At 45.3% G+C, this 26146-nt stretch overlaps 1 protein-coding gene and 1 pseudogene across 1 annotated transcript in view; both read right to left on the bottom strand.

Annotated features, from left to right (window-relative positions):
• The window catches only part of LOC126278852 (uncharacterized), a 399775-nt gene that overhangs the window by 356747 nt on the left and 16882 nt on the right, over positions 1-26146 (bottom strand). Inside the window, exon 2 of the mRNA XM_049979128.1 lies at positions 22041-22551. Coding sequence (XP_049835085.1) covers positions 22041-22551 — 511 coding nt within the window. The remainder of the gene's footprint in view (positions 1-22040; positions 22552-26146) is intronic.
• On the bottom strand, positions 24801-24918 carry LOC126279146 (5S ribosomal RNA; annotated as a pseudogene).

Here is a 26146-nt window from a genome sequence, read left to right as displayed (position 1 = left end):
TCAGGGATGAAATCATTTTGTTACTGAACTGGCGATTCAACAAGGCTCCGCAAAATTGCAGACTTTGTGCAGAATCCTTGAACATATTCTCAGTTCGAATACAACAAATTTTCTTGAGATCGAGTAGTTAATGACGACGAATCAGCATGGTTATAGAAAGCATCTCTCATGCGTAATTCAGCTTGGGCCTTTCCTCACATGATATACTGCGAACTATGGATGAACGGCAACCGGCAGATCATATATTTCTAGATATCGGAAAGCATTTGACAGGGTGCCTCACTGCCGGCTGTTAACGAAGGTACGAGCACATGGAGTAGGTTCACAGATATGTGAGTGGCTTGAAGACTTTTGAAGTTATTGAACACAGTATGTTCTACTCGACGGCGAGTGTTCATCAGAGAAAAGGGGATAGTCAGGAGTGTCCAGGAAAGTGTAATAGGAGCGCTAATATTCTCTACATACACTCATCAGCCAGAACGTTATGACCACCGACCTATATCCAGGCGATAGCAGCGTTGCCTGGCGAGGAATGACTGCTAGCCAAGACACACGAACGGCGCATGTAGTGTCAGTAAGCGTGTTGTCCGTGTGAAGAAATGGAGAAGGCACACAATCAATCTGAGTTTTACCATGGGCACATTGTGATGGCCCGGAGGCTCGGCACGAGCATTTCTGAAACTGCACGTCTTGCGTGTTCGAGGAGAGCTATGGTGAATGTCTTCAACACGTGGCGAAAGGAAGATGAAACTACGTCCAGGATTGGGCGCCCAACCCTCATTACGGATGTTGGACGTCGTAGACTGGGGAGTCTGGTAAAACTGGACAGGAGGGCGAACTGTGGCGGAGCTAACATCAGACTTTAATTCTGGGCAGGGTAAAAGTGTGTCTGAACACACAGCGCACCGAACACTCATAAGATGGGCCTGCACAGCCGATGACCCATGCAAGTGCCAATGTTAACATCACGACATCGGTAACTACGACGGAAATGGGAACGTGACCATCGGCACTGGACCTTGGCGCAGTGGCACAGCGCTGCGTGGTCTGATGAATCCCTATACCTTCTTCATCATCCCGACGGCAGGGCGCGAATCCGTGTCGTCTTGACACCTGTACAGCGGGACGGAGACAGGCTGGCGGCGGTTCCATTATGCTCCTGGGAACATTAATGTCGGCATCTACGGGTCCAGTCGGGATCCTGCAAGGCACCGTGAAGGCCAAGAAATATCGTAAACTTGTTGCAGACCACGTAAGCTCCTGTATGTCGATCATGTTTATCGACGGCAGTGGCGTTTTTCGACAAGATGATGCGCCATTTCACAAGGCCAGGTGTGTGATGGAGTGGTTCGAGGAACACAGTAGCGAAGTCTCAATCGATGTGCTGGTCTTCCAACTCGCTAGATCTGAATGGCACTGAACACATCTAGGAAGTGACTGGCGTCAAAGTTCATCAACCTCCTCCCGGAATTTAAGTGGATTAGGTGACTTGAGTGTGTAGATAAGGTCCATCTCCCTCCAGTGACCTACTGTGCCTCACTGCTTCATGGCACGACGCGTCGCCGCAGTAACCCGTGCCTAAGGCGGGCATACCAGCAATTAGGTAGGTGGTCATAATGTTCTGGCATCAGTGACTTGAATGGTTTGGCATACAGCGTGGGCAGCTGCTTGAAAGACTGTATGAGGTCTCTAAATGTGGAAAAAATTAAGTTAATGCGAGTCAGTTGGCAAAACAAACCCGTAATGTTTATATACAACATTAGAAGTGTCCCGCTTGAAACAGTCACGTCATTTAAATATCTGGGCCTAACGTTGCAAAGCTATACGAAATGGGACGAGCATATGAGAACAGCTGTAGGCCAGGAAGCCGGTCGACTTCGGTTTCTTGGAAGAATTTTTGAAAAGTGTTGTTCATCTGTAAAGGAGATCGCATATAGGACTCTGGTGCGACTTGTTCTCGACGACTGCCTGAGTATTTTTGAGATCCGCACCATGTCATATTACAGGAAGACATCGAACCAAGTCAGAAGCGGGCTGCTGGCGTTGTTAGCGACTACGCGTAAGGGTTACAGAGATGCTTTGGGAACTCAAATCCCTGGAGGGAAGGCCAAGTTCTTTTCGAGGAACATTACTGAGAAAATTTCGAGAACCGGCATTTGAAGCTGACTGTCGGACGATTCTACAGCCGTCAACATATATTGCGCGTAAGGACTATTAAGATCGGGTAAGAAAAATTAAGACTCATGCGGAGGCATAAAGACAATCGTTTTCCCGCGCTGTATTTGCGTTGGAACAGAAAAGGTAATGACTAGCAGTGGAGTGGTACAGGGTACCCTCCGCCATGTGCCGTGCAGTGGCTCACGGGCTCACGGAGTATGTATGTAGATGTAGATAAAGATGCTCCAAAGCAACGAACTGTTCAAGGGCATACAACGTACAAGCTAACGTAGTCCCTGATGTTCAGTTAAATCTGCTCATGATCTCCAAATTCAACATCTCGAAAAATTATTCTATTAAAAAAATATGGCTGTACAACTCCAACAGACCAACGAACCCATTAGCTCGCCTCACAGTCACCTGTATCGAAACCTAGGTATGGCACAAAGCATTTTCGTCAACGCTGATAACTGTTGTATTCTCATCATGTTGGTACCGTTTTCGTACACACTACCCGCCTCAAGCAATCCAATTCCTGTAGATTTCCTGGCTCATCTTGCTGAAAAAACAAATGTTAGGACACCTTGAAAGCCGATGTCAAGTTTGATCCTATGACAGAATAAGCCATCTACGGATACAACGTCATCCGCCAGCAGCTGATATACTGGGCATCCGCCAGCAGCTGATGTACTGTCATAACTACCAGGGCGCCATCTGTCTACTCTTTAAAAGAGAATTCCGATGGTCATAAGGCTCAGTGTGGTGCAGATACATAGAGCAAGCAGGCGCCATGCAATAGAGACGTACCTAAGTTTCCTTGTACAGCTTAACTAGTTTGTCAGAATGTGGCCTTCCATGTGGCAGGATGGTCCATTCGGAAAACTACCACACAAGTTGGACGTGAGACGTTTGATTTATAGCGATCTAGCAACAGTGGAAATGCGAGCAGCGAGCATACACTCGTAGACAAGGTTCTGGGCGTCCACGCAGCACAGACGCCCCTCAAGACCTTCGTATTGTAAACGCTGCAGTGGCAGATCGAAAACTGACCTACTTAAAAAAAAGTGCATCGTACACAAGCTACGAAAATGGCAAACGCTCCAGTTCACTGTAGAATACATTTCAGCACACATGGTGAGAGGCCGGGGTAGCCGTGCGGTCTAAGGCGTCTTGTCACAGTACGCGCGCGGCTACCCCCGTCGGAGGTTCGAATCCTACCGCGGGCATGTGTGTGTGTGTGTGTGTGTGTGTGTGTGTGTTGTCCTTAGCCTAAGTTAGTTCAAGTTAGATGAAGTAGTGTGTAAGCCAAGGGACCGATGACCTTTGCAGTTTGGTCCCATAGGAACTTACCGCAAATTTCAATTCATGGTGAGAGGCTGGATAGATGAAAGTGGAGACGAAGGGGTGGGTATGCTTACCGGCACGCAGTCACTCACAAATATTTCTTGGAATAATTCCCTATCTACAATTAGTCACACCTGAAGAGCATTTCAGCGATTCAAAAAAATTGACGACGATGACGACATTACGTAATCGTGCCAGGAGAGTGACAAAATTTCGTTACTCTGAAAGAGGTTCCCATTTTCACAACAGGGAAAATACTGGTGCGAGCGCAAGAGCGGGAAGCCTTCTCGGCGAATGCTGCAGCAGTTTCCTGACTGTTGCTGTCTCAGAAAACTTTTGCACGTGCTACGCAACAGTGATGGCGGCTGATGTAAATGCACCAGGATGAGAGCTGGTTATGAGGGAAGGGAGAGCTGTTAAGGGGGAAGAGTGGGAAGAGGAAGGAGAAGCACGAGAGGCAGAGGCAGGGGCAGGGGAAGGATGGCGGTGCGGATGCGCGGCTGAGAGCGCGCCGGGGGAATATCTTATCGCCCCGCGGCTGCCAGCCGACTTCCCGGAAAGCAGCAGCCGACAAGGGGCCACGCGAGGAAATGACAGCTGCGGCCGTCGCACGCCTCTCCTCTATCTGTTTGCACTTCACAAGGTGCAAACACCACACCGACTGATATAAAAACTCTAGAAAATCCACAGGACATCATCCCAGTACGACACGGGAACGACTCTTATCCCACTACCAGTATTTAGTGCAAAGGCTAGGAACGTCATATGACTGTGAAGATGTAATTGTGCCAATATGGGATCACGTCTTCCGCGGGGCCTCACGTTCAACAATGTGCGCTGTACGATGTGCATGCATCAACATTGTACTCTGTCGTCAGATCTGTCGAGAGAGCCGGTTATGCTGCTTTACAGAGCAGATCCCCACGTTCTGTGATGAGAGGTCGACGTGCATCACCGTGGTGCCCACTCAAGGTTTCACCGTCCTTCAGCTCAAGACTGTAGCACCCGAACAGCCGATCAGCTTCGTCGTGTCCGAATTGCTCGTTGGCAGCGCCGTGCCTTAACAATCTGCCATTTGTCAAAGTAACTTACGTCAAGTTTATTTCCCCATATGCGTTCCGTAACGTCGCTAGAATGATTCTCTTTTTTTCTCCTCTCTCAACGGAGAAGATTTGCGTCCTGGAATTGACGCTACCCACGTAGTCAGGAGTGCTGAGATGGATGATCGATAACAGTTCATATCTATGCTAAATCTCATCTGTACGTTGCAGTAAATGAAAAGGGTGAATAGTTGCGCTGGTTGGTGCCAATCTGCTCTACTCGTTAATGTGTGGGTGGATAGTGTTCACACGGATTTTTATTGCGAATGAGATTGCTAAAAACCTCCCACATAAATTCCAGACAGTTTAAAGTCGCCCACTAGGAGAAAAAAAAATTTAATCCGAGATACAGCACTCTGTCCCCAGTAATAAGTAATGTGCTCTCAATGTTGCATGTAAAGTATAGATACAGCATTCCTAGTTGCAACGTGCAACAGATGGCGTTGGATATCACGAACTCGCACCGAGTGAGGTAGCGCAGTGGTTAGCACAATAGACTCGCATTCGAGAGGACAACGGTTCAAATCCTCTAAATGCAAATAGCAGGGGGTTCTTTTGACAGGGCACGGCCGACTTCCTTCCCCAACTTTCCCTAATCCGAGCTTGTGCCCCGTCTCTAACGGCCTCGATGTCAACGGGATGTGAAACAGTAATCTTCCTTCAGAAACTAGCGAGTATCGTCCGTGTATGACAATTAGAAACCGTACCAGTTATCAGCGCAGAGAAACGTCAAAGAAATATCGATTTCTCTCATACAAACAGAAAAGAATCTGGAAGCAACATCGAAAGATACTGATGATTGTCTTTCATGACATCAAAACATTTTACTCCTACACTCTATGCTGATAATCGAAGTTCGCCACAGAGACGCAAAGATGTCAGTCAAGTACTGGACTACATTGATCTCGGGAGAAACAGTGGGTTTAAAATTCAAGTAATTTACGCAAAATAAGATTTCTTTATCTATTTTGCACCAATATATTATATTTTGCATAAATTACTTTCTTCGCAGAGCTCATCCGTAGCCGAACGGTTAGCGTTGCCGCCTTCGGTGCGGAAGTACCTGGGTTAATTCCCCAATACGTCCTCAGAGTTTTTCTGAAGTGTGAAAATCTGGTGCTGGGTCCACTCGGCCCTTGTGACGCCAAACGAGAAGCTGCTTGAACAAAGAATCAGCGGTAGGATTTAACTGCTAGCAATAACGGCTGGAGGGATTGGCGACATGCTCACCACATGTTCCACGGTCAGAGATCGGTCCTCATACTGCTTTGAAGACAGCTGTCAGCCAGACGGAACAGTTGAATGGATTTACGTTTACGGATCTATTTGACCGACGAAATTACATGACTGTGCATTATTCAACACTGTCCCAAGATAAACGTCTCTTTCTTTTTTTTACCATAGAAGTCGGTCTACTACCTTATGTCAGGACAAAAGGAAAAAGAAACCAAACTACCATGTCAGGGTAATGGAAAACAGAAAACTAGTAGCTACTATGCAGCGCTCGTTGAACCTTTTCACACAGACTTTTCTGGAGCAAGTATTCGGTATCTACACAGCTCAAATTCGTAAAACCACAACGGAAGCATATTTCAATGAGTATGGCATCGCCGCAAATGCAGATAGGAGATAATTGCTTAGGGCAGTCTGGAGCTTCGCCTGGCATAACGAGCGGTAACAAAGGAAAGCCGGCCTCAAGGCCATTCCTCATAATTCAGAGGCCACCTCTAATAGTATTCAAGACCGTGCATTATCGCCCTGCACTGGTCTACTTGTAATGGAAATTCCTACTGGTTTTATCTGGTTAACATTCGGGAAGGAAAAGCTGACTCTTCCTTTCCTATGGGCGAAGACTGGTTAAGGGTAAACAATTTCTGTCCGTACCCACAGATGCAATCACCTTTGTTGAGATAGAAGTGCACGCACAAAAAGCTAAAGAAAGAGACCATATACATGCTACGACACAGACAAATATTCTTACGCGGCGAATCAGAATAATTATGAAAAATGAAACACAGAGACGTTTGCTTTAAACCAGACATTACTGTATTTTAAGGCTACTACTTGAGATAGAGCTGGATTTGGATACCATATCCAGATCTGCTACCTGCAATCGTACTTGGATAGAAAGGAAGAGCAAAAAATATTACATACGTATTAGGATGCAGAAATTAGACATCTATCGTGGAAATAGTGAAAAAACAACATAATAATTCAAACATCAAATAACACAGCATTCAAAACTCACCATTACCCTTGTTATACTCTTGTTGACATTCCTCTCGTAACCTCTTTTTCGTCCTGTTGATACCCGCAGTTCTTTGCTTTCCTCGGCATCGCCAAAACTTATGTTTTTATGTCTTCTCCCTAAACTTTAAATCATTTTCTAAATTTCTCTTCGGTTTCCTTTACTGCCTGCTCAATATACAGATTGCAATACGAAGAAGTTACGCTACAGACTTGTGGACTACCTTCACAACTACTACTTTCCTTTCAAGTCCTTCGACTCTTACAAGTGCAGTCTGGTCTTCGTACAAGTTACAGATAATTTTTTGCTCCATATACACTATAGCTCATCGCTTCTTTTTCTAAGACTACAACGTGAGTTTGCCTTTGTTTCAGCCTATGCTCTGAGTCGAAGAGCCAGTACTCTCACCGCAACTGCTACACAGATGTCCATTAAAACTGCAACTCAGTGAAGGCACCATGCAATAAACGTCAAACTGGAACTTGAGTACTACATGCTTTGACGTGTTAATACGTAGCATTTAACACAACCATACCACATTAGGTAGAAGTAACGCTAGCTACATTCTGTACATGAGGACACATTATCAAGTATGTTTTTCATTCGTAAACCACATTGTAAGTTGTTTGTTTGTGAGGTATTGTGTTACATCTTGTGCAAGATGGAGAAACATCTAGTGGGTCCAGTCAAAGTCTCGGCGAAAGAAACTGAAACCGTACAAAAGGTGAGGTAGAATATTTTATGTTTTTAACTCGTTCATATGGCTGGAAAGATTGGAAAATCAAGTTTGGCCAACAAAATTTATGTAGGCTAAACTTTCTGGTGCGCAAAAAAAAAAAAAATAAAATAAAATAAACAAAAAATTTAGGACTTGTTTTTTTTTCAAATTTCTGTTTCTTGAGCTCCTAGCGCTTTGACATCTATTTTCTCTTTAAAAGTACACTAAATTCTCTACAAATTTGATGAGTACAACTTATTTTCTGCAACCAATACCAAGGGCGCTACATTCCAGCCAAGGATAAAAAAAATTTCAAATTTCCTGCAAAATGACAAAATACAAAGTGGTTGAGCACTTTTGTTTCTGTTTACATGGTAGAAGTATATAACATGTTATGTGATACACTGGAACTGAACATCTCACTTTGCAACACGGCCAACAAGTATAGGTTAAAAGTCTCTTATCTGCAACTTCATTTTGGATCTCAGTTAGCTACTGTATTAGATCGATACCCTTGCGTTGGAAAGTAATGTACCACAAAGAGGGCTGAGAGAATTCATATGTCTAGAAAGCACTTTCCGGTTAAAGTTGTAGCTGAAGCAGAGATGGTAAACCAAGCCTCCAGGACAAGTTTTAGTACGATAAATGAAACAAGAATCGCTTGATCACACTTCTTAAAAAGGAATTTTGAGAGTGCAGCACTGACGTGCATCACGCACTAGAAGATGCTGCCGTTATAACTGTAAAAATTGCCATTTCAAAAACCGCAGATTTTGTATGTGTATGGTCATACTGGTAGAAGATGTTCACCTTGCGGTGCTCATGACTTGTTTAGGACAAGGTATCGAGAACTTATTTTTTCTAAAGCCAGGAAGAGGAATTGCAGAAGAGAAATGGTTTTGGACCGCATCCAACTAGTTCGACAACGAACATGTGCTGTTCACTCAAGCCGTTTGTATGTGACACAACATCCGCTTTTTTCCGTCAAGGAGAAATGAAATTTTGCAAGATCATTACGAAACATAAACACCTAAACTAAGCACATGGCGTATTAAAGAAACCAGGCACTACCAGTGAAGAAATAATAACAGCAGGAGAACAGTTTGTTGTGTAGTGAAGGTGTCACCTAAAACTTCCTGACAGATTAAAACTGTGTGCCGGACCGAGACTCTAACTCGGGAGTTCGAGTCTCGGTCCGGCACACAGTTTTAATCAGTGAAAATTTCATTCGAGGTGTCACCTGTTCACAGTCGCTAGACGATTGTGATGTCACCTATTCGCCAAGTCAGCCACAAAAAGCAGATTTAATCTTGCAAGGTTGTCACTTGGTGAGCGACATCATTCATTACGGAGTTACCGGTAAGTCCAAAGTTGTATGGGAAAATGGAAACCTCCTGAGAAATGGTGCTGGAGTCAAAGTAACCACAGTCAGAGACCTGTTGTAATGAGCCAAGATCCAGCACTTGAGGCAGCAGCTCTCACGTTGTTTCGTAATCATGTAGGACCGCATCCAACTAGTTCGACAACGAACATGTGCTGTTCACTCAAGCCGTTTGTATGTGACACAACATCCGCTTTTTTCCGTCAAGGAGAAATGAAATTTTGCAAGATCATTACGAAACATAAACACCTAAACTAAGCACATGGCGTATTAAAGAAACCAGGCACTACCAGTGAAGAAATAATAACAGCAGGAGAACAGTTTGTTGTGTAGTGAAGGTGTCACCTAAAACTTCCTGACAGATTAAAACTGTGTGCCGGACCGAGACTCTAACTCGGGAGTTCGAGTCTCGGTCCGGCACACAGTTTTAATCAGTGAAAATTTCATTCGAGGTGTCACCTGTTCACAGTCGCTAGACGATTGTGATGTCACCTATTCGCCAAGTCAGCCACAAAAAGCAGATTTAATCTTGCAAGGTTGTCACTTGGTGAGCGACATCATTCATTACGGAGTTACCGGTAAGTCCAAAGTTGTATGGGAAAATGGAAACCTCCTGAGAAATGGTGCTGGAGTCAAAGTAACCACAGTCAGAGACCTGTTGTAATGAGCCAAGATCCAGCACTTGAGGCAGCAGCTCTCACGTTGTTTCGTAATCACGTAGGCTGAGGTGTGTCGGAACGTGCCCCTGCAGAAAAGCAAACTGGAAATGGTCTTCCATTTGCAAGAACTGCAATGGAGTCAACTATGAAAATGTGCCAGAATTTTTAGACGAAGGAAGTGAAAAAAAAGTAGATTTTATTGAAATTATTGAAGAAACAGACGTCGAAATCAACGAACTGGAAGAGACTGGCGCACTGCTAGAAGAAGTGGTCTACCTGGGACGCTCTCGATCTACTCACCCCGTTCTACTATTCAAGGCACTTCAGATGACACCGCGGCACTTGGCCCATCAAAACGCTGGGAGTGACTGACATAGCCATCTGAAGTGAGCCAAAAGTTGAAGTACAATGTCAGCAGTATTACGCATCCAGCAAGGATAATAATAGGTGTACTAAATGTTAACGCCTTTTTAGTTGTAATAAAGCTACCTATGTTTCATTCGTTTTGCTTGGTTTCTTTAAACAACTATTATTAGTTACTACCGATTTTGGTTTGCCTATTACATCTAATAATGTTCCATTTTGTTTTTAACAAAATTAGTAAATGACGTAGTTTTAGAAATGTGCATGAGTTACGGCTGAAATTCCCTGAAGCTTAACTTCGACTAGTGATGTATGAATCATAACAGATGGACACCCAGGAATTACCAGACTGCACACGGAGTAACTGAATACCAAATGGTGAGATGTTCGATCCCTATATATATTTCTACTATATAAACAGAAACTGAAATAAACATGCTCAAAATCCTTATTTTTTGTCATTTTGCGCAAAGTTCGAAAAAATCACTGGTTTTCGACGAACAGTAGAGCTCTCTATACTGGGTGATAAAAAAGTTGTAGTAATCCAATGTGAACAGAATTTTGTGCTCATTTTAAGAACATCAAACACATCAAAGCGTTAGGGGCACACTAAACTGACATTTTTTTGAAAAAAAACTGAAAAAAGTCCGAAATTTTCAATGCTTTTGGCTACAGATAGTTTAGCGAACACAAACTGTTGGTAAAACTTGGTGTACCAATCTCTCCAACCATACGAACGAGATAAAAAATAAAATCTTCTAGCCCACCTTATGCAAGGCATATGTACTATTAGAGAGCATGTGTCGGAATTCGACAGCGACAGGATCGTGGCCTATCGAGAATGCAGTTATCGTTCTGCAATATTGCTGCTCGCTTGGTTGCGATCACTCCCTGTCAATTTGGAACTGATGGGTTCAAGAGGGCCATATTCAAAGCCACACCGGGTCTCAATAGCCTCACGTGACAAGCGCCCCAGAGGATAGACATATGATTCACTTGGGCGTGCAGGGTCGCACAGTCACCTCACATACCTTGAGTCACGAAACTGGCTTGTTTGCAGCAAGACAAGTGCGGAGATTTCTGGAGCACTAGTCATTGTATGGGGGGTGGGGAGGGGGGGGGGGAGCGGCATTGTCGCTTCTTCCCTTGGGCAGGTAGCAAAAACAGATAACAGATGCGCCGACAGTGGTACATCCAACGATGCCTGTTCAGAGAAGTTCCCAGACGGGCATACATTGCCAAATTGCACACTTCATCGTCATAAGAACCCGACGTCCGGCGTGATGATATGGGGCGCCATTAGAAACACTCCTCTGGCTGGCACAGCCGGTATTTGCACAACAGCTGTTATATTTCTCACATATTCAGGCCGGTTGCTATGCTCTATTTATAAAGTTTCCGGGACGTTATCTTCCAACAAAATAACGCAAGACCGCCTGTCTCCCGCCGCGTCCGGACCTACCCAGATACAAAAGGCGTTCAACAGCTGACGTGGTCAGCATGTTCCCCGGATCTCCCAGCGATTGAAAACACTTGGTACACCACAACCTGTCAGTCTCTACGACTGGTGGTGGAAACTATTGCACAGAGTGGAAGCAGCAGGAAATGACGCACGCTATTTCAGCTCACAAGGACACCAGACAGCAATCGGATTTTTGTAATTTTTTTATTTATGGTACGTGAAGTTCAGAACTGAAATATCAAAACCCCACAGCAGTGCGCTGCAACTCTCTAAAATTCTCACGATAATCGTCTTTGAAGTTTTCCGAGGGAATTTAATGCCCTAAAGTAACCCAAATTTTTCAACACGCAGTGTGGCAATGTGGTAAAATGCTCGGCTGGTTTGTCAGTGGATTGGGTTCAATTCGTAGTTGATAAAAATTTTTAAACAAAAGTACATGTTCAACGAGTATTCACGTTGTGCGTAAAATACATAAAGATGGGAAAAATCGGTACGGTAGCGCTTCCAGTTCAGTTCGGATACCTACATAAATTATACATAAAATTCATCAAATATATCCAACATGATAAGTATCTACCTCTCAGTTTTATGATCAATGCACGTCTCCTTGTTTCTAATTACATATCACACAAAAAAAATTGCCCAATACGAGTACGACTCGCTCTCTATGGCTTCCGTACAAACTTAACTGTGTACGAGAACACAGATACAATTGGTCTTTCATCCCGAGAATCGAGAATCTCGACGATTTTTGCCGGTTGTCGTTATCAATACTGGTTATGTATCGGTCTTGGGAATTCGAATATTTTCGAGAATATTTTAATTTTTAAGTTGAAATTCTTCGTATAATTTCGCGTTTGCTATCGTAATTCCTGAGATAAAGGGGTTTTAAAAGTCGGACAGACCGACGACATTCGAATAACATAAGACAAAAAAAATGATTTTCTTTCGTGTCATGTAAGGATGGAATGTAACAACACGAGAGAAGGAAAGTTGCTACCCACCATATAGCGGAGATGCTGAGCTGCGATACGCACAAGTGTACTTTCAGCTCTCTGAGACTGCGGATGTGTGTGCAAGTTGCGCTTGCGTGAGTGTGTGTGTGCGTGTGTGTATGTGTGTCTACTGATGACAAAGGCCTTGCTGGCCGAAAGCTATGATTGTTTGAATCTTTTTATTGGGCCTATCGCAGCTCAGCATCTCCGCTATATGGTAAATATTAGGAATTAACTATTCTATCTTTACCTATTTTACTCTTCACGGAAATGCTCGTAGAACATGCACCTTCGATTAAAATTTCACCCCTGCCGGGAATCTAACCCTGGCCACCCAACAGCAAGCGAGCTATCTACCACAGGGCCACTCAGCCCGTGGATAAAACAGCAGTACTTCACGCTATTGCGCTAACTCGGAAAACTTCCATGTAGATTTTCTCGATAAATTTTGAGAGTTGTATCTAACTGTCTTGGGTGATCGGTAATTGAGTTCTGAACTTCACGTCTCACAAATATTTAAAAAAATAAAAATACTAAAATCCGATTGCCATGCGGTCTCCTGGTCTGTTCTACTCGGTGTCTAGGCGTTGTTGCTGCCAGAGCTGGTTGGTCTGGTTACTAAACTTGGCACCCTCTAATTCCTAGACATTAACATGTGTTTTTTCTATTACATTGTAAAGGCGCGCTAAGTAAAATTTCGCTATTTGCTTTCCTTCCTAGTGTCGGGAACTGATGTTTCCTCAGTCAGGCCATTTATGTGCAGAGTACTGGTGGTCAGTATTTTAGCGAGCATGACTGACGTCCTGTTGCGGGACCCCAACACGTGTAGGGTGTTACACTAGAGCCTCGGGCAGGGAGACCAGTGGCTGGCCCGGTGTCGGGCGCTCACAATTAGCGGTTCGGGCCTGGCCGTCCAGTTTGTCGACCTCCCCGGTGCGCCGCCTGCCGCGGCCGAGGCCGGGGGCATTGTCCTGACCTCGTCCGGACGCCGCCGCCGCCGCCTTCGCTGCGCTCCGCCTCCCAAACCCGCGTCCTCTTCTCTGCAGCCGCCACGCGGCCCACTCTGGCGCGCTGCCATACTCCCGCTGCGCCACTTCACCTACTACTCTGGCTATTTTCCCAGCTACCTAAAGTTCGAGAGTGAAGTAGGGCCTGGCGCAACTAAGGTTATAGTTTGTCTGTAAACTGCAGAGCAAGCGGCGATTGTGGTAGGGAAGTGGCCTTTCTCAGATACACGCCGTAAGTGCCGTACACAATAATGCCGCACCTCAGAACCACACACACACAACTGATGTTGCGGCGCTGCACCTGGAACTGCAGTAGCACGCTGTTCCCTGTGTGAACACCTGGTTTTCGGTGGTGTCACTGCAGTGGTGCCACATTCTGCCGTGTCACAAAAAAATCACCTCAGTTATATTGGGTTGCTGCATAGTGTTCATAGCGCCCGTAAGTTTAACAAACACAACAAATACACATAACAGAGGCTTTAGTCATAAATAATATATTGTCCTTCAACATTAACAACAGTCTGCCAACGCTAGGGTAACTTTCCGATTCCGCGACTGTAGAAATCACGAAGTTTTGACGCGAAGAACTCGTCGAACCACTTTAGGAGAGCATTTTTATCCGGAACGGAAGTTTCTTGAATGTTTTTCCACAGAAAGCGGACGAGATGAAAATCTGAGGGGGCAAGATCAGGTGAACAAGCTGGGTGCGGAATAACGTTCCAATCTAGCTCCTGTACAGTGCTTTTTGTGTCTAGCACAATGCGTGCGGACGTTATCGTGGCGTAGCATCGATTCACAAAGTCTTCCTGGTCGTTGTTCTTGCACTGCGCCTGCAAGACGTCTCAGTTGTTGACAATAAATGTCAGCAGTCATGGTTACACCTCGGGGAAGCAACTCGTAGTACATCACACCGTCACTGTTCCACCAGATGGATAACATTATCTTTTGAAGATGCGCGCAGGTCTTTGTATTGAGAGTTGCTGCTTTGTTTCGGTTCAACCATTCCTTTCTTTTCCTTATAAAGCATAAAGACACCATTTCTCGTCGCCAGTAACTATACAGGATCGGAGTGGTCGGCGTTGTTCACAAGCCAGTTGATGACGAGCAAGCAGAGTGGCACATATGGCCACCGCTGATTCTGTTTTTTGCGATTGTGGCTTAGAGCACGCGATATCCAAACATACGATTTTTGAACCTTCTCCACTGCATGCAAATGTCACACGATAGTGGAATGATCAGTTAATCACGTTTACCTATTCTCTAGAACATTGACGTGGATCATTACGGATTAATGCGTTTAAACTATCTTCATCAACTCCGAAGGTCTTTCGAATCTCAGCTGGATCCCTTTTTAACTCTGCCTTTTAAACCAGCAATGACCTCTCACTGTTGTGGACATAAGCGTTTCAAAATAAAACGCCGAAGTCATTATGTATCAATTTGTAAGAAATATTTATAAATTATATACAATACCTTCTTTGTGAATATGAGTATCTGTTTGTCGAACTGGATCAAACCACTGCAACAGTTCCAGAGATTAGCCTGCATATACAGACGGCCACGAGCAACAAACTTCAATTTATGTATAAAGATAAGATGGACAAGATATAAGAAAAGCAAGAAACGCACACCCTACCTAAATCCCTTTCGCTGCATTGCACTGCTGGACGACAAACTGATTCTTACTCATTCTGTAGGGCAGAGATGACTTCTTCAGCGACAGGCTTCTTCCTCCGCTAGAAGACCGCTCACTTTACAATTTAATGACAGACTATAATTTACTGCGTGCGCATCGGGATTCAAGCAGTACTTCTTCCTGCTCTCCAATAAGAAGAAACGTTAATACGTGGTAAGGTGGTACGCACTTCACAGTGGGTCGCTAAGTATGGATCACAAACTATTTTATATTCCGGGCATCCGCAGCTGTTGAAACCATGATTTTTTTTGTTTATTGAAACACAACCGGTTTCGCGGCCTGAAACCGCTTCATCAGGTGTAACCTACATGCAAAAAGCGAAGTACAGAGTCCCCACATTTTGTGGGTATTACAATTAATAAAGAAATGTCCAAAATGTACTCACAACGTTAAAATATCAGAGGTACATTCATCGTTCCTAGTAAAAATTTTTCTATTCAGTGAATATTGAATACTATGGGGAGCGAAAGGTAACACAGACGTTCTCCATTCATTTTACACGAATTGCTGTTTGGTGAAAACTGCCATACAGAGGCATGTTTTAAAAATTGGCTGCATCTAAAAAGGAAAAAGAAAAATATTTTATAGTGAGTGGTCCCTTAAAGTTTTTAAAGGGGCCGGACTGGCGATAAAAAGTTGTCACTGCTAACATAATTAATCGCGGCACTATGCAAATTACTGTGTGGATTGAAGCAGGTGGTAGTGTCTTACCAGTATGATGACTGTGCAACCGTGTGCTGGGAAAAGTAAAATCAGCCCGCACAAACGAGAAAGAGAGACTAGCTGGCCGGCGGGACAGAAGCTATCCATGTGGACAGTGTGACGTTATATACTCAAGAAGATGTAGTGGCTGAGTTATGCGGAGCTTCCTCGAGTACCAGAGCCGCACGCTCACAGCAGCGCCGTATGCACAGATGGAAAGTGTACGTCCAGAATCAGCCCGTGGGAGACCTGTTGAGAGCATCCGCAGGTTAGCGGTTGTTGAGACCTACCGGGAATGCCAAGTACAGGTGGCGGGGTAGGGGTGGCGCAGTCTCTCACTGCCTACAAGCCACGCGTGAGAAATCTGGTCTGCTGTGTGCGAGGCTCGTAAACGGGAGCGGAACGCCCAGAGGGCCATTCCCGTGCTAGTTCTGGGGCTCTTGTTACGTAGGCTCAACAGCCACGCCACCTACTATTTTGATGCTTCGGGTGTCTATAGTATCCCCTAACAGGAGAAATGGCAATAGCTTGTACGCTGCCATCCACAATACAATATGAATAGACAGCTGTGGCTGGCTCACTTACCAGGCCAACAATGAACAGGATAATGTTTGCCTTGAGGATTTCGCCACTCTGATTGTTCACATCTTGTAGCGCGATAATAGTATCGGGTCACATTAAGGTGACATGTTGAAAGACTAATAACCTTTTGCGGCGTAGACTGCTGTAAGACGTGCAGTACGAGAGTCAATGAGGTTTTGGAAGGTACCGACAGTGATGTGGAGCCATGCTGACTTTAGTGCCAGGCTAGCTAGCTACAGTGAACTCCTCGGTTGAGGATCTATGGCGTTAACTTCTAGATTCAGATGGTCCCACAGATTCTAGATTGGGCTTACCTAAATCCCTGGAGTTTTGTGGTCTGGGGTAAACACTGTCTGATGCTACTCGAATCACACATGAGCAATACGAGCTGTGTGACGCATTGCATTGTACAGGAAAAAAAAGCTCTGAGCAGTATGGGACTTAACTTCTGAAGTCATCAGTCCCCTAGAACTTAGAACTACTTAAACCTAACTAACCTAAGGACATCACATACATCCATGCCCGAGGCAGGATCCGAACCAGCGACCGTAGCGGTCGCACGGTTTCAGACTGTAGCGCCTAGAACCGGTCGGCCACCTCGGCCGGCGCATTGTACAGCAGCTAGATGCCATCGTACAAGGGAAAAACGAACTTGTGGGGCAGACAATCCCCAAGGATAGATGGATACTTGTTTTGATCCAGCGTGCCTTGCAGAATGACCAGATCACCCAACGAATGCCACGAAAACATTCTTCCTGCCCTCCTCTGGCCTGGACACTTTCGACTGTTTTCCAAGGGCGTTCGCTTTCAGACATTTCGGAACATAAAGTGTCATTCATCTGAAAAGGTCACCAGCCGCTAATCAGTGGACACTACTGCTGAACTGTCGTTACGGAGCCACTGTTGATATCCCCTTGGTTCATCTGGACGACCACAGTAGCCTCGGTGCCATTTTGCCATGCACGATATACTTTAACCACGGGGCCCATGAACAGTTTCCAAACTTAGCTGCTTCGATTATTCTCTTTTGGACCTCAGATAGATCGTTCTGTTTCCGCATTACAACATGCTTTATATCTCTTCCACTGCTTGTGATACCGTCTGTGACTAGTTAATGCAAGATCACGTCGAACACAGGCGGTGGTAACATACTGTCGCCACGTAATGAAACCCTTTCGTTTGTCTCTATATCCTTCAGAAATTTTGAAACGTATTATCTCTGAATGTGAGACATAAACTGTAATCATGCAAACAACGTGGAGAAATTTTAATTTTTTAAAACGTTCATGTCTTACGTATAAAGTAACGACAATATAGCCTCATGTTTCTAATTCTTGTGCTGGGTTGTATTGGGTCACCGCTTGAAGCTATTTCATCTGCGGAACCTCCACTGCTTCCATGTAATCCCACACGACACAAGTACTGAAAATTCTAGGCACTTAGAACTAACCATGGCTGCTTGTGTCCTTTATACATACAACATCCATCTATTTGACCACGAAGTAGCTCAAGCGCTCAGTTAGGTTGGTTGCGGTCAGATTAGTTACTTCACCAACACATGCAGTCTACTTCATCAGTTTCTCAGTGCGTATGCACTCCGATATCCCTAAGATCAAGTACCATCGTTTCACCATAGCTGGAACACTCCACAAAAAAAAGAAAAAAAAATCATATTCAAACTCCTCCAGTGCTCCTTTCCGCCTCTTCAGCAAGCTGCCTCTCACTCTGAGCAAAATTCAAGGAGGTGCTTGTTTTCTGTATAACTCCCGGTTGTTCAGTTCACAGACACCAATTTAACACAGCTTTTCCACAGGCTCTGATGTATTTCGCCTTCATGGAACATAAATACAACTGTTACACGTACTGAATATTCTGCCCTAGTTTTTTTACACCAAAACATGTTTACAAGATTCCTTCGCAGTAGTTAAACAATAAATAAGAAAACAATGCTGAGCCAAATAGTAAACTGTACTAGTTACTTATCATGACAGGTTTCTGTCGCTTTGCTCCCTTCATCAGTTGACAAAGTGGCATTTAAAGATATAAGGAGTACTTAAAAGACGTTGTTCATGGCAAAGAACAGCTACATCCTCAGAAAAATGGTCTAGAAACTGGGTGAAAGTGGCATAAAGAGGCATTAGGAACGGAATTAATCAAATTTAATTAGAGTTATATGGATTAGTACATCAGTAAACGGAAAGTCTCAGGCTTATTTCCTCCTAAATTCCTCGAACGTTACTGATCCTTAACTCTCTGATCAAGGGTCTGGAAGTCTTCATATATAGCGGAACTGATCAAAAGACGTCACAAGAGGCGGAACCGCCAGTATCAAAAATTGCGGTGGGTATTGTGTTAGCACTACAGAAGCAATAGCAGCAGAATGGGTCGATCAGGGCAGCTCAGTGACTTCGAACGTAACAAATCCACCAGGGACATTTCGAGCCATCTAAAGCTGCCAAGTCGATCGTTGGTGATGTGATAATGAAATGAAACACGAAGAAACACCCACAGTTAAATCCAGGCCAGGCAGTCCTCTTGTACTGACGGACAGGAACCGTCAAAAATGCGGATGGTGGCCGTAAAAAATCGCGTGAAATTGGCGGAAGGAATCACACGAGAGTTTGAAAGTGCTACCAGGAATCCAGCTAGCACAATAACTGTGCGTAGAAACATAAAAAAATGGGGTATGTGATCGAGCAGCTAGCTCTTCGTAAGCCATACTTTCTGTAGTCATCGTGTCAGCGTAAGCTGGTGTAAAGAGCGATGCCACTGGACGGTGGATGACTGGAAACGAGTGATTTGGAATAGAGAGTCACACTACACCCTGTTATATTCCAAAAGATGGGTTTGGGTTTGGCGGGTGCCTGGATGACGTTACCTGCCATCATGTGTAGTGCCAACTGTGGTGGAGTACAGGGGTGTGGTGTTGTGGTATGAGAGCGTTTTTTTTGGTCAGGATATAAATGCCTTATTGTCAATAAAACGCAAAATCCGGACATATCTGACCATATTTTATAGAATTATGTACTGCATACAATAGAGGAATAGCTGAGACGATGACTGTAAAGACACTGCGCCTTGTTAGAAAGCAGCATCCGTAACGCAGTGGTGAAAGCACAATAAAATTCCTGACATTTACTGGCCTACCTAGAATCCCGACCACAGTCCAATGGAATATCTATGGGATGAGACCACAGAGCCAGGCATCACTGCTTCCTCTTGGTTCGTTTCTTGAGGAAGAATGGGGTGCCATTCTTCCACAGATATTCAGACGCCTCATTCAAATCGTCCCCAGAATTCACGCTGTCATATATGCGAAGGGTCGACACACACCACATTAACGTCCGCTAATAGGTGTCCGGTTACCTTTGATATACACAGGTGAGCCGTTGCGGAGGAAGTAACCCTTAAGAACATACCTTTAAAAGACTGTTAGCAACTTTTGATTTTCGTGTTCTATTGCAGCAGGCACTGTTCCTAAAATGCGCGCTGGCCCGTGGAAATTATGAAGAAACCTCTGACACAGGAGAAGTTTACTTTGTACGCATCAAAGGACACCTCCATACACTAGCCGAATGAAGTTGCATCACCTCGACATGGTTTTGTATTTGAAAATTGTCAAGGGCAAATAAGAAAATGGGTGTTGTTTACGGGATAAAAGTTCCAAATAATTTACCACAATGCATTTGATTTTCAAGTTCCCGGGTCATTTCCTATCGAGCAGGCGCCAAGAAATGCTAGCGTGTGGCCCGAGACATCTGGAAGGCGAAGGGCAGCTAAGGTCAATCCAGCGCTCGTAGGAGGGGAAGGGAAATGGAGTGAGTCGGTCGGGAGGAGGGGACAGGGGGAGGGGGAGACCCAGTTGCTCCAGGGCACGATTAACTGCCGACAGAGCGAGCGGAGGCGTTTACGCAATCGCTGTTAGCGTCGGCGGGCTATCAATGCAGATACTGCAGCCACGCTACAAGAAAAGGCAAACACGATGCAGTCAGGCTCGTCGTTGAGTGTCGAAAGAGCCACACATCACGTAACAAGAGTGACGGCGTTAGGGACGATAAACAGCGGTCGAAGAGCTGGCAGCAATGCGCAAGATTTATCGCGTGTGCACTGGAATGAAGATCATATCGCGACAGGTAATCATACACACAGGGGCCAAAATGAGCTTAATCGAATGTTTCCCACAAAGTTTAATGTGCTCCAGCTCCAAATTGTTTGTGCAACATCCGTAAATGAAAATAGGGCTCGCAGTAGAATAAATCGGCAATCTGAGGATAGCAAAAGCAAGTTAAGGAGGAAGGAAGCAATGTAAATGGGCAAGCTTACAAATGAACAGAAACTTAATAGTTTTCCTAGACAAGATGGTCTTTAGCTTAGTACTGAACAGAGCTGCGCATCTACCTGCCAGTGTACAGGCCATTTTGCTTGTTATTTCGAAGAAAGCGGCTGACGAAGGAGAACGGAAAACACTGGAAGAAGGACGTGCTTCTCCTCTTAAGAATGCTCCACAGGCTGATAACTACTGTAATCCCCGCCTCGGGCATGGATGTGTGTGATGTCGTTGGGTTAGTTAGGTTTAAGTAGTTCTCAGTTCTAGGGGACTGATGACCTCAGAAGTTAAGTCTCATATTGCTCAGAGTCATTTTTTATAACTACTGTCGAAGTAAAACAGTTTTTGGTTACTTTGACTGTGTGATTTCTAGCGTTCAATACTCAATACATGAATCCCACTACTTGTATTTCCTTCGGGACTCCCTGGTATTCCGCTTGGGGGAATTCCGAAGCAGTGGGATCCATCTAAATAGTCGCTGTTGGAAAATGTTCGGCTACTTGACTCCAGCATTTGGAATGAATGGTGAGCGGTGAGGGCGAAACCTAAGCGCGTCGAACAACGCTTTGTATCCCTTTTGGATTGACAGCCAAAAGCGTACCCATTATGTGAATCATAGGTGAATGGTGAAACAATATTGAGATTTCATGACGGAACGGTTCTGTGTACACAATGGTTCTGTGTACACTAGGTAGCAGTCGTGTTCTGTTATTCTTCATGCTGACAGTGAATTGATGCCGTCCTTGTGGAGTGGTATGATTCGATTCGACTTCGGTTTGTGAAGATTTTTTTTTTTGGAGGAGGGGGGGTGGGCAGGTGCCCACCCCTTCTCCTGCCCTCTCGGTGGATTCGCCAATGTTGACACCGGCTACGAGAACTCAAACCCGTATCTTTTAGCCATGTTCCCTTTGATAGAAGGTGTGTAGTTGTCCACTGACGGAGGCTGGTGGGAAAATGCATAGTATTGGAAGTAGACTGTGTTGGAGTGTGACTATGCGCTGTCGTTGACGTATTCGTGTTCCGTTGCGGGGCACAATGACAGGGGCGTGTAAGATGAGGTATCATTTCCCCTGCGACAGCTACCGTTTCGCTCCAGTTGCGCAGGCAGCAGCGGCGCGACCGCACACAGCCAGCGTAACGTGACGTGGCCGTAGAAAGCTGCAGGCCTTATACAGGAGAAATCGCCAAGCTGGCAGCGGTGGGGCCCGTCGGGCCACTTTCGCGGGCGCTGAGATCCTGCAAGAGGTGGCTCCAGCATAGGGTCATGGAGTGTGTGTTTTTGTGTGCGTGGTGTCTTACCGGCAACCGACGGCACGGGGTTAATCCTGGCTGCCGACGTCAGATCCAGCGTTCCGGCGTCAAGGTCACCTTCAGCGACAAGTGCTGCACACGCTGCTGCGCTGGCGTCTCCAGTACGGTGGCGCACGCACTCGGCCGCGTCGCCGCCGGTCGGTGGCACGCGGCGCGCACACGCACAGAGAGGGTAGTATGCGACGCGGAAGCTGGGCGGCTCGCTGGCTGCACTCGCGGCCTCCTGGGGCCTGGCTCGGCTGAGTCTCTCGCTATGCGGCGCGCGGCACGGGGAGCTCCACGGACGGTGCTCGCGCCACCGACTCACACAAAGAACTGGCCGCCAGCCGAGCGCGGCCCGGGCAGCGGCGCCCGCCGCGCCATGACGCGCGCGCCGCCACCGGCTGCCCGCAGAACTGCCGCCCTGCAGGGCTCCGGCGTGCCTCGGCAGCGCGCTCCGTGACTCACTCCCGCGCAAACAAATCTCCAGGGGATTGTAAACACCGCCAAGCGCCGCTCGCTAAAAAAAGAGAAAAAAGTGAAAAGTAAAAAACCGATTCTCGGTATATTGTCACAGTGATCTGGGGACCACTGCATCCTTTTTAGAGAATGAAAGGAAGAAAGGTTTATCGTCCCGTCGACAACGAGGTCATTACAGACGCAACACTAGCTCCGATTGTTTTAAAGATGGTGACGGAAATCGGCCGTGCTCTTTCAAAGGAACCGTTCAGGGGTATTCCTGGATCGACTTAGCGAAATCACGGATATCCTAAATCAGAATGGTCGGGCGAGGAATATAACCGTCGCCCCATCGAATGCGAGCCCATTGTGTTCAGTGTTACCAGTAAAGATTACCTCATGTTATTAAAGCGACAATCACAATTTCCAGTTCTATGATTGGCGCTGTCCGCGATTTTAGAGTTTTTGAGATGGTGTCCCATCAATAGAAAAATCTCGGTCAAATTGTGAAAGTGCCCCTCCTCGCTGAAATATTGGATGTGGTAACAAACTGCTCTGCAGTGTAGTTAAGTATCAACGAACGTGAATGCGAAGTAGAGGTGGTGGCAACAGACTGAAGTGTAGCGCACGCCGATGTCTACGTCCGCTCTATTTGTTTCATGAATAGTTTCGACAGTAACTAGCTGTCGTCTTCAGAATTTCATATCTTCCAGATTCTGAAGATGGCAGATAGTTACTCTCGAAACTGATCATGAAACAATCTGTTTCACATAAAGCGATCTTGGCCTATAATACTACAAATTACTATAGGAGATCGCTTCAATAACATATATAAATTTAAAACAATTTGCCCTATCTTGATGCACTTTTCATTATCATTCTAAAACAGGGAGGTGCATTGATAAAACCTATATTTGGCCATGGGCAAGTCTCCTACGAGAAATTAGTTGGATATTATGTATCAGTATTTGCATCGTCCATAACTAGGGAAGGTGCAAGAGAGTCCATTACGTAACTTTCAACAAAACCCCGTGCGTACTATCATTTTTACGCGTTGCATTATCTCCGGACGCTACAGTGTACGTTACCACACAACGGCCACCCAGATATTCATCTGCGTATTGAACGATTCAGTTAAGTCTTGTGTTGGAAAGCTAATTTACATTAATTACGTATATCAGTTCTCCCTAGCAATCCCGCCTGAATCCCTGCCGGACACGAGAACTTTGTCTGCCTTTCATGCTAGTCTCACAGCTCATCGATGTGAGGAGTCGCCAGGAATGGCACATGGTTCGGATTCACGTTAACATGTACGCCGTCTTTCACCGGTTGGATAACTGCGGTAGGTTAGGGACATGCAAGTTGCCAGAGTGGCGTCCAGTCGAAAGATTTGCATTCAGTCATTGATACACAAGCTAAGATTATCACTGGCAGTTAATAATGAATAAATGACCTGAGTGTGTTAACTGCAAGAATGTAAACAGAATGCATTATACTTGTTTTATGTCCACAAAATATATCTGTTTTAAACCACAATTAACTGACTCCAGTCACCCTTCACAAAACATATTATGACACATTTAATGTGAATTTTTAAAAAAGTATGTAGATCAAAAAGGATTTAGATAAGACACATATAAAAAATGTCCTTCAAACATTTCCAGCAGAAACTTATACACCAAAAGAACTAGCGAATGGAAAGTACTGACAGAGAATTTTGTCACGAGCAGACCAAGGACAAAGCGGACTGAAGAAAGAAAAAGCATCCACGAAAAAAATTAGAATTGCTTGGAATCTTCGAAGGTTTAAAATACAATATCTTTGCGTGATCCGACAGGGTCCAACCGTGCCTAATTATAATAATAATAATAAGAGATTTCCATTGCACACTATAATTAAAAAGAAAAAGTTTGACTATTGGGTTCACCTTTATCTCAGAGTTATAGTTATCACTCTGAGACAATCGTGGAGGGTGGACTTATTCTTGGGTGCTGTAGTATATACAGGAGGAGGCAGACAAATATATGATACCAAAAACACGTCACATGATCATGCCTAATACGATGTAGGAAAACTGTTGGCATTAAAAACAATTTCCAGTCGTTTCCGAATGGATGAATACACTCCGTCGTCAGGCCACGAGTGGCCTACCGGGACCATCCGACCGCCGTGTCATCCTCGGTGGAGGATGCAGATAGGAGGGGCGTGGGGTCAGCATACCGCTCTCTCGGTCGTAAGATGGTATTCTTGACAGAAGCCGCTACTATTCGGTTGAGTAGCTCCTCAATTGGATTCACGAGGCTGAGTGCATGGCAACAGCGCATGGCGGCCCGGATGGTCACCCACTCAAGTGCCGACCACGCCCGACAGCGCTTAACTTCGGTGATCTCACGGGAACCGGTGTACCCACTGCGGCAAGGCCGTTGCCAATGGATAAATACAGGTCCCACAAAATCGTGGCAATTTCAGGTAACTATGATGGAGCTGGACAGTGATCACTCACTTTTCTTTTCAAAGTCTCAAACATGAATGTGGTAGACAGGGGATATGCGACAACTCATTCTCATTTTCACAAAACCAGTCCTGGACGATGCGAAATGTGTGAACAAGGACGCTGTCGCCTTAGAACACGCCGGCCGCGGTGGTCTAGCGGTTCTAGGCGCTCAGTCCGGAACCGCGCAACTGCTACGGTCGCAGGTTCGAATCCTGCCTCGGGCATGGATGTGTGTGATGTCCTTAGGTTAGTTAGGTTTAAGTAGTTCTAAGTTCTAGGAGACTGATGACCACAGATGTTAAGTCCCATAGTGCTCAGAGCAATTTGAACCATTTGCACCTTAGAACACGGTATCACCATTGGGAAACAAATATTGCTCCAATGGATGGCTCTGCGTTGTCAAAATTGTCACATAATGCTTTGTAGCAACGTGACCTTGCAGATATCCTTGGGGCCCATGGAATACCGCGATATGGATGTTCAGATCTATGTCGAACACCCGCCATGTTTCGCTTTTGAGACGTCAATTTGACTACATGCTGGAAACAGTAAGAAACAAGACTTTCTCTATTGCTCCTGAGTCCATTTTTTATGACACCTGTTACGGGTATTTGCATCACTGACGTGTGATATTGTAGTTACAGCTCACCCTGAAATTTCTTACTGACGCAGATCCCTTTCTGTTGTTTTGTTGCTGATAGATTCTGTGAGTGCAACACTCAGTTCTGCAATGACTTTTGCTGTAAATGACCTCTTATTTTTCGTCACAATCCTCATCAATGACCGTCTGTCAAGATCACTCAAAACACACTTTCGCCAGCGTTGTGACTTAGCGGATGTTTTTTCGCTTTCCCTGTATGCCATGTAAAGCTTCGATACAGCGCCTCTTACAACACATACACTTCGGTTACACTGGTTACGAAAGCTCCCACCATAGGAGCACCAACAACCTGCCCTCATTCGAATTCACTTAATTCCGACATACACCGAGGTAACGTCATGGGTTAGCAATATGCACATACACATATGGCGCTGATATCGGGTACACAAGTCGCAAAGGGCAGCGCTTTGGCGGAGCTTTGATTTGTACTTAGATGACTCATGTGAATAGGTTTCCGACGTAATATTGCCGCACGACGCGAATTAACAGGCTTTGACGCGG

Source organism: Schistocerca gregaria, chromosome 6 (genome assembly GCF_023897955.1).
Source record: "Schistocerca gregaria isolate iqSchGreg1 chromosome 6, iqSchGreg1.2, whole genome shotgun sequence".
Classification (NCBI taxonomy): domain Eukaryota; kingdom Metazoa; phylum Arthropoda; class Insecta; order Orthoptera; family Acrididae; genus Schistocerca; species Schistocerca gregaria.
The sequence above is the reverse complement of the archived record's forward strand: the minus strand, read 5'-3'. Positions and strand labels throughout refer to the sequence as shown.